General features: G+C 41.3%; 1 protein-coding gene across 1 annotated transcript in view; it reads left to right on the forward strand.

The window, feature by feature from the left end:
* TSTD2 (thiosulfate sulfurtransferase like domain containing 2) overlaps nucleotides 1-12,419 on the forward strand; it is a 33,051-nt gene that overhangs the window by 674 nt on the left and 19,958 nt on the right. Inside the window, exons 2-3 of the mRNA XM_023203107.2 lie at nucleotides 4,997-5,210; nucleotides 6,598-6,914. Of these exons, the coding sequence (XP_023058875.1) occupies nucleotides 5,046-5,210; nucleotides 6,598-6,914 (482 nt within the window). The 5' untranslated portion in view covers nucleotides 4,997-5,045. The remainder of the gene's footprint in view (nucleotides 1-4,996; nucleotides 5,211-6,597; nucleotides 6,915-12,419) is intronic.

The raw sequence follows: 12,419 nt of genomic DNA on the forward strand, positions 1-12,419 counted from the left end.
CAAATCCTGAATCAGATCGTGTTACTGCTTTGTTTAAAAGTCTACTATGATGGCCGGGCGGGGTAGCTAACGCCTATAATCCCAACACTGGGAGGCCAACGCGGGCGGATCCACTTGAGCCTGGAAGTTCAAGACCCACCTGGACAACGAGGCGAACACTGCCTTTACAGGAAAAAAAAAAAAAATTAGCCGGGCCTAGTGTTTGGCTCCTGTAGTCCCAGTTACTCGAGGGGAGGGTTGGGGGCGGAGGTGGGAGGATCCCTTGAGCCCAGGAGGTTGAGAGTACGGTGAGGCGTGATCACACCACTGCACTCCAGCCTGGGCGACAAAGTGAGACCGTGTCTTAAAAAAAAAAAAGTCTTCTTCGACTTTCCATTGCACACTCCATACCATGGCCTGTGGAGTTCTACCTCTCCTCACTGTACTCCAGCCACTCTTTCTGTTCTTACAATAAGTCAAGCTTGTTGTTGTTTTAGGAACTTATACTATTTTCTTTACCTGAAGATCTCTGGTTCTAAATCTGCATGACTGGCTCTTGGTCACTTAGGTCTCAGCTCAAATATCAGGTCCTTAGTGTGGCCGCCTTTGGTTACCCAATTGCTGTTTTAATTCATTCAGCAAATATTGTATTTATTAGCATTTAGCACCTCCTAGGTGCCAGGCAGAGTTCTGAATGCTGAGGATGTCGAGGTGAACAAAGGAAAACCCCTGCTCTAGGGGCGCTGATATATTCTAACGATCCATTCAGGAATAGCCCCAAATAGTGCCATCATAGGTAGTGAGCAATGGGAGAGTAGTAGATGAGATCAGAGGGTAGGGGGAAGGTGCTCTGTAAGGACTTTGAACATTATCCAAGTAAATTGAGAAGTCATTGGAGTATGAATTTTTTCTTTTTTTTTTTCTTTGAGACAGAGTCTCACTCTGTTGCCCACGCTGGAGTGCAGTTGGCACAGTCCTGGCTCATTGTAACCTCCACCTCCTAGGTTCAGGCAATTCTTGTGCCTCAGCCACCCAATTAGCTGCAATTAAAGACATGCACCACCACACCAGGCTAATTTGTGTATTTTTAGTAGAGATGGGGTTTCACCGTGTTGACCAGGCTGGTCTTGAACTCCCGGCCTCCCAAAGTGCTGAGATTACAGGCATTAGCCACTGTGCGGGGCCAGTCTGACTTATTTTTTAATAGTTACCTCTCTGGCTCCCAAAGGAGGAAGATAGTTCTGCTGTTGCAATAATTCAAGCTGCAAATGATAGTAGCTTGAACTAGGGTGATAGTGAACATGATGGTGCAAAGTGATCTGATTGGATTGTACTTCAAAAGCAAAGCTGGCCAGGCATGGTGGCTCACGCCTGTAATCCTAGCACTTTGGGAGTCCGAGCTGTACTCCCAGCTGCTACTCGGGAGGCTGAGACAGAATAATCACTTGAACCCATGAGGCAGAGGTTGCAGTGAGCTGAGATCATGCCACTGCACTTCAACCTGGCGACTGAACAAGACCCATCTCAAGAAAAAAAAAAAATAGGATTTTCTGAACAAGTGAATGATAGTGTGAGAAAATAAGGAGTCAGGAATCATCCCAAAAGTTTTTTTTGTCTGAATAACAGGAAGAATAAAATTGTCTTTTACTCAGATAAGGAAGACTGGGGAAGACCAGAGTTTGGTTTTGAACAGTTATATTTGAAGCTGAAGCTAGCTAGCTTCACACACAGTGGGGTATGTGAATTTGTAGTTTGGGAGAAAGGCCCAGGTTGAAGATAAGAATTTGGAGTCATTTGTTGTATAGTATTCTAAACAGAAAATTGCCTTTATGTTTCCCTTTTTTCTTTTTTCATGTAATTTTCAGATATTTACAGAAGTAGGGAAAATGTATGATGCGTCCCCATGTACTCATCATCAGCTTCAGTAATTCTTAATTCATGAATATTATGGTTTCGTTGATATTACCTCCTCTCACCCAATTATGTTGAGGCAAATATAGTTTTAAGTCCTTGAAAGTAGATGAGATCACCTGTGGGGTAAGTATAGATATAGAGTAGTTCAACATTTAGAGGTTGGGGTAGTAAGGAAGAGCCAGCAAAGGAAACTGAGAAGCAGGGACCCTTATCCCTAGCTGGTATTTTCTTTTTTTCTTTCTTTTTTTTTTTGCTTACTTAATGTCTCTCCTTACCAGAATACAAGCTCCAAGAGAGCAGGGACTTCAACTGTTTCATTCATAGCTGCATTCCCAGGACTATTCCATGGGCCCGGCATATAGTAGAGGTGCCACAAATAATAATAGTTCAGAGTATATACATAAATGAAAATAAACTGAGACTGAGAAAAGATGCAGAGTCTGAGGAGATCATTTTGGGGTGGTGGGAAAGGCATGCCACACTCAGGTGTGGAGACCTTGAGTCAGGAAAGAACAGGGCTCATTTGTAGAACTGGGCATGGTCCAGTGTGGCCAGAGTAGGATGTGTGATGGGGAATGGGGAGCATAGTCAGAGATGAGCCTAGAGTATAGAGAAACTAAGTTTTTCAGGCCTTCAAAGGAAGCAGTGACACGGGGTAGCAGACAAGACATACGTGAAAGGTAATACTTGAGCTCAGTCTTGCTATACATAGTAAGCATATGGGGAGGGAAAGAGATGAAAAAGTAAGGGAAACAAAGCAGTGGAAAGCATAAATGCTGGGACAGACCACATCAGGTCATATAGAGGGAGATTGGGAAAGATGCTGGAGGTGGAATCGGATTGGATAGTAATTCCTTTCTACAATGTTACCTCCCACATGCACTGCCCTTATAAGTGAGTAAGTTCTCTGTTTCTGGAACGATGCCTGGAACCTAGAAGACCCTCCATAAATATTTGCTGAATGAATTTTAATTTGGAAATGATATATGTTCTTTTTCTACCTTTACAATAAAACAGCTTTGAGCATGGAGGAAGTGTGTTGAATAAGATTCTTCTACTTATTTTTCTTCTGCCTGGGAAGCTTATAGGTTTGTATAGAGTTAGAGATGTACTTTTTTCAGTGGGACTTTAAATGAAAGAGATTTTCATGAGAAAGGAAAGAGAAACCAAAGAAGGTAGTGTTTCTTCACCCAGTCTCTTCCACTTATTTTTCAAATACAGGAGAATTTGGGTTAATAAATCTGTATTACCTTGCCTTACCCTTAGAACAAAGCTCATTTTGAGCCCCATGGAAGCACCACTTAGCTGATTCAGATGCATTTTATGTGGTGCAAGTGACATCTTACTTTATGAATCCAAGGAACAAAGTTCCTTCATAAGGAAGTTGGTATTGCGTGTGTCTGTGTGTGTGTAGTCTCCATCAATCCCATCCAGCATTGTTAACAAGCAGTGTGTGTTCCGCCAGACATAAACTGCTCCTCGTTGCCTTCTCCTGGTTGAGGTACCTTGTAGACAGAGTTGTGAATTGTCAAAGTTTGTCACCAGTGTCTCCCACATTCTTTTTTCTCATTCTTAGGGGTGCTTTTTCTGCTCCTCCTTGTGGAGCGTAGGACCTCTTTGCATGTTACTATTTTCACAACCTTGAGTGTCCACGTCTGGCTGCCTCCTTCAATATTGTCCTCAAGAAACTAACTTTGCCAGTTCACTAGTAATATGAAATAACCGGTTGTTATGCTGTGGGGCAGGAATTTGGACAGGGCACAACACCTTGTCTCTGCTCTCAGCTCAGAGACCAATCTGGAATCTGAAGGGTCTAGTGGTTGATGCTGGCTGTCAGCTGGAGGCCTCCTCCGTTCGTCTCCACCTGATTCTCTGTGTGTGGTCTCTGCATGGGTTGGATTGGCTTACTCACAGCACAGTGGTTGGTCTCCTCAGCCTGAGCATCTCAGAATGAGAGCTAGTGCTGGCATCTCCTTTTGAGGACCCGACCTCAGTCATACAGCATTGCTTCCATCACATTTTATTTTTGGGAGCAGTTAACAAGCCTGCCTAGGCTTAGGGAAATGGACCAGAAATACTGCTGCGCCATTTTTGGAAAATATAATCTGTCACAGCTAATTTTTAAAGAAAATGTTAATGCTAAATTTAAAATACAGCATTAAATTAAAATATTACTAATATTACCATTCATTGAACCCTAGTATATGGCAGACACTATGTATTAATATTTCTTTCCAGTCCGCAGTACAGTACTGTAATGTAGATACTACAATGCACAATTTCCACAAGAGAGATTTAGAACTCAGAAGTAGCTTGCCCATGTTCACATGCTTGGCAAACTGCTGCAGCACAAACCAAAGCCAGTGCCTTTTCTCAGTGTGCCTCTTAGTGCTTGTCACCTGTAACCTTTGCTTTACAAAAGAACCAATGCAGTATGATGGTTGTAGTGTGTCCGTTTTGACAAGATTTGGCCATAGTAGGGATTTTGACATTTCTTCTGGCTCATTACAGTGGGGCTCTCTTGGGAACTGTTTCTTTTAAGGAAGGAAATTTGCATAGCTCTGAAATTAGGGGGCAAAAAGAAGAAAACGTTTATAACTGAAGGTACTGGCACACAGCTTGATTGATTTGGGTTGTACCTGGTGCTTTTCTGGTATTATGTACCCTAATGTCTGCATGGCTCGCTCCCTAATTCAGGTTTCTGCCCAAATGCTATTGCTGCAGAAAAGCTTTTCCTACTCTCTGTGTTTGAAGGGCTCCTCCATCACTGCCTCCCTACCCTGCTGGTCATTCTTTATAACCTTTTCACCATCTGACTTTAAAAATAAAAAATCAATTTATCCACTTGTTTGCTTCACCCCACTGGTATGTAAACTCTAAGCAGACAGAAACTTTTGCTTTTGTTTACTGCTATATTCTCGATGCGTAGAATAGTGCTTGACTTAGAGTCGTTGCTAAGTAAATACTATTGATTTAATAAGTAAATGAATGCTTAGCTTGGACTACTTTGCCCATGCTAATTTGCAGGATTGATTAGCTTCATATCTTCTTCAAGAAGTAATCAAAGACTAGCATGGCTGCTTCTTTCTTATTTATATTCTAGGAGATATTTAACTGAAAGGAATATCTGCTTCACTGTTGCAACCAACCAGATGCCTTCTTCTACTTCACCAGACCAAGGAGATGACCTGGAGACCTGCATTTTTAGATTTTCTGACCTGGATTTAAAATATACGAGTCTTATTAATCCCAGCAGCAGTCTCAAAGCAGAATTAGATGGCAGTACAAAAAAGAAATACTCATTTGCAAAGAAAAAGGTAGAATTCCTATGAATGTTTCATGATTATATATGTGTGGTTAATGTGGATACATTGGGAAGTAGCTTATCAAGGTTGCTCTCCAGCTCAAGGTCAAGTCTAGTCAGGGACATTAACCAGCGATGTTAATTCCATCCCAGGCAAAGGGTAATCATAGGCAAGGTGTGGCCCTGGAATAGCCATGGTGGAGTACTTGAGGAGGGTGAATCCTAGACAGATGGATTAGTTTTCATTCCCCACCCCACAGGTTAAAAAAAAAAAACCATAAAGTTGAAAACCAAATGACAAGTGAAGAAAAAAGTTGGTAACTATGATCAACAAAAGATCACTAAAAACACATCCATCTCAGTAAGAAGATAAATGCCGTAATGGAAAAATAGGCAACAGATGTGAACAGACAAGCCAGAAATAAACAAATAGAATAAGCAGGAAAAAGTATTCAGCATTACTACTAATCAAAGATATTTAAAAAAAAAAAGGGTAGCATTTCTTTTGCCTTTTATTTGGACCAACATTAAAAATATTGATGATACTGGTAGAACTCAGTGAGGCTGTGGATAAAATGGCACCCACATACTTTTCTGGTTAGAGTATAAATTGGTACATTTTTCCTGGAAGTCACTATTACAGATTAAAATTTAATGCTCTTTGACCCCTCGATTTTTATTTTAGATATTCTAAGTAGGTGGTTAAAGATATAGAAAGACGGATGCATGGAATGCTCATTCAACATTGCTTTTAATTGCAAATATTAGAAACAATCTAAATGTTCATCAGTTGGTAACTGGTTAAGAGAATTTTCTGTTTTACAATAAGCATAAATAATTTGTATAAAAACAGTAATATTATTTTGTAAGAAAGAAGACATTTTGGTACGTTTCTTCCCAGTCTTTTTCAATGTACTTTTTAATGTGGTTGAGATTACATTACATAAGCAAATTTTATCCAGTTTTTTTCACTTAATATTGTATCATAAATATTTTTCCATATAACTTAAAACTGACTGCTTAATATTCCGTGGTAAGCATACTTCATAATTTACTTTCCGTATTCCTTTCGAAAATAGCTGATAGTGTTATTTGTAATATTTTAGACCGAACTGTATTATGTATATTCCAGTGTAACTTAGAGTCTTATATCCTGAGAATAAAATTATGCTGAGAGTTATTTAACTTCCTCAATATAAAGCCTAGTTTTGATTTTTCTAATAGTCTCTTCTAAAGTTTACTAATAAGAGAAGTGTTACTCCTCAGAGAATTGTATAACATAATGGAACATAAAACTGGAAGCCCCTGTGGAAAGATAATATGAGGAATCTCAGTGAAACTTCTATTAGCCGTAAACCTAAGGTTATTTAACAGTGTTAGCGTTTGACATCTAATTGCAGGCCTTTGCCCTTTTTGTCAAAACCAAAGAAGTTCCGACAAAAAGGAGTTTTGAATGTAAAGAAAAATTGTGGAAATGCTGTCAGCAACTATTCACAGACCAAACCAGCATCCATAGACATGTGGCAACACAACATGCTGATGAAATTTATCACCAGACAGCTTCTATTTTAAAGCAACTGGCTGTGACATCGAGCGCCTCAAAGAGTCTTTCGTCTGCAGATGAAAAGAATCCTCTAAAAGAGTGCCTTCCACATAGTCATGAAGTGTCTGCTTGGCTCCCTGATATAAGCTGCTTTAACCCTGATGAGCTGATAAGGTAAGATTTTCATTCTGTATTTCGGTTTGATTTAAAGTATTTTTCCAACCACAATGAGATACTACAATTCACTCATTAAACTGGCTAAAGTGAGAAAGACCAACTCTGTCAAGTGTGAATGAGGATGTGGAACAACTGGAACGCCCAGTCACTGCTGGTGGGAATGTAATATGGCACAACCACTTTGGAAAAGTGTTCGCTGGTTTCTTAAACATGCATCATTCCTGTGGCCCACTCCTGGATGTAATACCAACAGCAGTAAAAACATGTCCACAGAAAGCCTTGTACAAGAATGCTCATAGCAGTTTTATTCATAATAACAAAAACTGGAAACAACTGCAAATATCCATCAACAGGAGAATGAATTAACTGGTATAGTCATGTAAGAATACTGCATGACAATAAAGTGCTGTAAGAATACTGCATGACAATAAAGTGCTGTGAACCACTAATATTCAAGAACATCTATGGGTGAAAGAGAAAATCCTTATGCTGAGTGAAAATAGCCAGACAGCACAATACATATTTTCTGATTTCATGTACTTGAAGGCAAAACTAATATATCATGATAGAAGGGTTCTGGCAGAGAGTTTGGGAACACACAAGAGATTTTTTGGGGTCTTGGAAATGTTCCGATTTTGATAGTGGTATGGATTACACAGGTGTACCTGTGTCAAAAATGATCAAACTTTACACTTAAGATCTGTGTATTTCACTTGTAAACTGTGCCATGCTTTAAACATTTTTAAATAAATAGGACAGGAAAAACTAAGCAAAAAAAGGGGGGGTTTATTTTAAGCTAGATATCATTATCTGTATGATTTCAAATGTACGTATCCAGAAAAATGCATCATTTATTAGGTTTATTGGGGAATGTAGCATTGCACATAGTGAATTTTTCAGAAAGCAGGTAAATGTAGCTTACATTTTAAAGCATCTAAACTTTCTTTGATTTAACCTTTTTTTTTTCCCCGGAGTCTTTCAAACTGCATTAGATACCTCTTTAGTTACATAATTAAATAGAGTATAGTGAATGTGATTGAACTTTTTCTGAGTGCTTTAATGCCATCAGGATGAACTTAAGTAGGAAAGTATAAAAGTTTATCTTTTTACTAAGAAGGCTCAGACTTACTATTCTGTTACCTCTCCTCCCTCTCTCCTAATTCTAGATCCAAACCCTCTGTATTATTGCTATGTAACAAATTCAGCTTAAAACAACAAACAATATTTCAGTTTTTGAGGGTCAGGTATCTAGCCGCAGCATAGTTGGTGGTACTAGCTCAGAGTCTGTCATGAAGTTGCAGTCATCTCATTGTTTGACTGAGGCCAGTCAATCTGTTTCTGGGTTCGCTCATGTGGTTGGTGGCAGGCTTGTTTTTTCAGTGGCTTTTAGTCAGAGGCCTCCATTCCTCTCTCTGGGGGTCTCTTCATAGGCTGCCTGAGTGCTCTCATGACGTGGCATGTGATTTGTGAGAGACAAAGACACCAAAACAGAAACCACAATCTTTTATGACCTAATCTTAGAATTGCTATACCATCACTTTTTATTGATGCTGTTGGTCACATAGACTAACCTCAGTACAGTGTAGAAGAGAACTACACAAGGGTCTGAATACCAGGAGGCGGGGTCATCAGGGATCATCTTGGAGGCTGGGCACCATACCTCAGAATTGTTACTTTTTAGTGTGTATTACCTAGCCTGCACTTTACCCATTCTGTCAGGATCTTAACTACTGGCAACAGCTAGATCCTTAAGCACAGAATTCTAGAGGCCTAAGTTAGGCCAATAACATACATACTATATGTAGCCAGAGACCGTAGCCTGTGCAACAGCATATACCCAGTCTGTTGACATTGTTTGCGAGGTTTTGTGGGTTTTTTTGTTTTTTGGGTTTTTTTTTGAGACAGAGTCTTGCTCTGTCACCCAGGCTGGAGTGCAGTGGCGTGATCTTGGCTCACTGCAACCTCTGCCTCTCAGGTTCAAGTGATTCTCCTGCCTCAGCCTCCGGAGTAGCTGGGATTACAGGCACCTACCACCACACCCAACGAATTTGTATTTTTAGTAGAGACAGGGTTTCACCATGTTGGCCAGACTAGTCTTGAATTCCTGACCTCAGGTGATCTGCCCACCTTGGCCTCCCAAAGTGCTGGGATTACAGGCATGAGCCTCTGCATCCAGCCTGTTTGCAATGTTTCTTGGAGACCATTCTATATGTTCTCTAGGGAGGAGAGGTAAGGAAAGAAAATTACATTATTTTCAAAAACAAGTGGGAAGACACAGAGACATTGTTTATTCCTCTACCCTATGTAATGTCAGAGCTTAAAAAAGGGTTTTGTATTAGTCTGTTTTCATGCTGCTGGTAAAGGCATATCCAAGACTGGGCAATTTACAAAAGAAAGAGTTTTAATGGACTTACAGTTCCACATGGCAGGGGAGACCTGACGATCATGGTGGAAGGCAAGGAGGAACAAGTCACATCTTACCTAGATGGCAGCAGGCAAAGAGAGAGAGCTTGTGCAGGGACACTCCTGTTCTTAAAACCATCAGATCTTGTGAGACTTACTATCACAAGAACAGCACAGGAAAGACTCATACCCATGATTCAATTGCCTCCCACTGGAGTCCTCCCATGACACATGGGAATTGTGAGAGTTACAATTCAAGATGAGGTTTGGGTGGGGGCGCAATCAAACCATATCATTCTACCTCTGGCCCCTCCCAAATATCATGTCCTCACATTTAAAAACCAATTATGCCTTCCCAACAGTCTCCAAAGTCTTATTTCAGCATTAACTCAAAAGTCCACAGTCTGAAGTCTCATCTGAGACAAAGCAAATCCCTTCCGCTTATGAGCCTGTTAAAAGCAAGTTAGTTGCTTCCTAGATACAATGGGGGAACAGGCATTGAGTAAATACAGCCATTCCAAATGGGAGAAATTGGCCAAAACAAAGGGGCCACAGGCGCCATGCAAGTCCTAAATCCAGCGGGGCAGTCAAATTTTAAAGCTCCAAAATGATCTCCTTTGACTCCATGTCTCACATCCGGGTCATGCTGATGCAAGAGGTCGGTTCCCATGATGTTGGGCAACTCTGCTTCTGTGACTTTGTAGGGCATAGCCTCCCTCCTGACTGCTTTCACAGGCTGGGGTTGAGTGTCTGCAGCTTATTGGTGCACGGTACAAGCTGTCAGTGGATCTGCCATTCTGGGGTCTGGAGGACCATGGATGGCCCTCTTCTCATAGCTCCACTAGGTGGTGCCTCAGGGGTAACTCTTTGTTGGGGCTCTGACCCCACATTTCCCTTCCACACTGCCCTAGCAGAGGTTCTCCATGAAGGCCCTGCCCCCTGCAGCAAACTTTTGCCTGGGCATCCAGGTGTTTCCATACATCCTCTGAAATCTAGGCAGAGGTTCCCAAACCCTGATTCTTGACTTCTGTGCACTCACAGGCTCAGTACCACCTGGAAGCTGCCAAGGCTTGGGGCTTGCACCCTATGGAACCATGGCCTGAGTTCTACATTGGCCCCTTTCAGCCATAGCTAGAGCAGCTGGGATGCAGGGCACCAAGTCCCTAGACTGACCCCAGGTTCAGCCCATGAAACGATTTTCCTCCTAGACACTCAGGCATTATTGGGGGAACCAGCCCCCAATATTTCAACATAGCTGAAATATTGAAGTTTTTTTTCTATTTTCCCTAAGTGTCAGCCGATCTGAGAAATAAAGAGAAAGAGTACAAAAGAGAGAAATTTTACAGCTGAGTCTCCAGGGGTGACATCACATGTCAGCAGTTTCCATGATGCCCACCTGAGCCACAAAACCAGCAAGTTTTTATTAGGAATTTCAAAAAGGGAGGGGTGTACGAATAGGGAGTGGGTCACAGAGATCACGTGCTTCAAATGGCAATAAAAGGTCATAAGGGCAGAAGGGCAGAGCAAAATCACAAGGCCAGGGTGAAATTAGAAATACTGATGAGGTTTCATGTCCTGCTGTGCACACATTGTCATTGATAAATATCTTAACAGGAAACAGGGTTCAAGAGCAGAGAACCAGTCTGACTAGAATTTGCCAAACTGAAATTCCCTGATCCTAGCTAGCCTGGGAGCACTACAGGAGACCAGGGTGTGTTTCATCCCTTATCTTCAGCTGTATAAGGCAGACACCCCGCAGAGCGGCTGTACGTAGGCACCCCCTGGGAATGCATTCCTTCCCAGGGTTATTCCTTACTGGGAAAAGAATTCAGCGATATTTCTCCTACTCATTTTCTGCAATAAGAAAAATATGATTCTGTTCTGCCCGGCCCTGCTATTATCCAGTTCTTTTTCAGGGTGCCCAGATTTCATATTGTTCAGACACGTATGTTTTACAAAGTTTGTGCAGTTAATGCAATCATCACAGGATCCTGAGGCAACATACATTCTTAGCTTATGAAGATGATGGGATTAAGAGATTAAAGTAAAGACAGGCATAGGAAATTATAAGAGTATTGATTGGGGAAGTGATAAATGTCCATGAAATCTTCACAATTTATGTTTCCTGATTGCAGTAAAGACAGGTGTAAGAAATTATAACAGTATTAATTTGGAGAACTAATAAATGCCCATGAAATCTTCACAAGTTATGTTCTTCTGCCATGGCTTCAGCCGGTCCCTCCGTTTGGGGTCCCTGACTTCCCGCAACAAGGCATGTGATAGGAGGGGCTGTCATGAGAACCTCTGACATGCCCTGGAGACATTTTCCCTGTTGTCTTGGGGATTCACATTTGGCTCCACATTACTCATGCAAATTTCTGTAGCCAATTTGAATTTCTCCTCAGAAGGGTCATCTTTGCTCCAGTTCCCAAGAAGTTCCTCATCTCTTATCTGAGACCACCTCAGCCTGAAGTTCATTGTCCTTATCATTATCAGCCTTTTGGTTAAAGCCATTCAACAAGTCTCTAGAGAGTTCCAAACTTTCCTACATTTTCTCGTCTTCTTCTGAGCCCTCCAAACTGTTCCAACCTCTGCCTGTTACCTAGTTCCAAAATCACTTCCACCTTTTTGGGTATCTTTTCAGCAGCACCCAACTCTACTAGTACCAATTTATTGTATTAGTTCATTTTCACGCTGCTGATAAAGACATACCCGACACTGGGCAATTTACAAAAGAAAGAGGTTTTATGGACTTACAATTCCACATGGCAGGGGAGGCCACACAATCATGGTGAAAGGCAAGGAGGAGCAAGTCACATCTTACATGGATGGCAGCAGGCAAAGAGAGAAAGCTTGTACAGGGAAACTCCCATTTTTAAAACCATCAACTCTCGTGAGATGTATTCACTGAGAACAGCATGGGAAAGACCTACCCCCATGATTCGATTACCTCCCACTGCATTCCTCCAGTGACATGTGGGAATTATGAGAGTTACAATTCAAGATGAGATTTGGGTGGGGACACAGCTAAACAATATCAGGTTTCTATTGCCAAATACAGTTTTCTGAGCTGAATATGTTTTAGGAAGTATATTAACT

This window comes from Piliocolobus tephrosceles, chromosome 14 (assembly GCF_002776525.5).
Source record: "Piliocolobus tephrosceles isolate RC106 chromosome 14, ASM277652v3, whole genome shotgun sequence".
NCBI classification, from domain to species: domain Eukaryota; kingdom Metazoa; phylum Chordata; class Mammalia; order Primates; family Cercopithecidae; genus Piliocolobus; species Piliocolobus tephrosceles.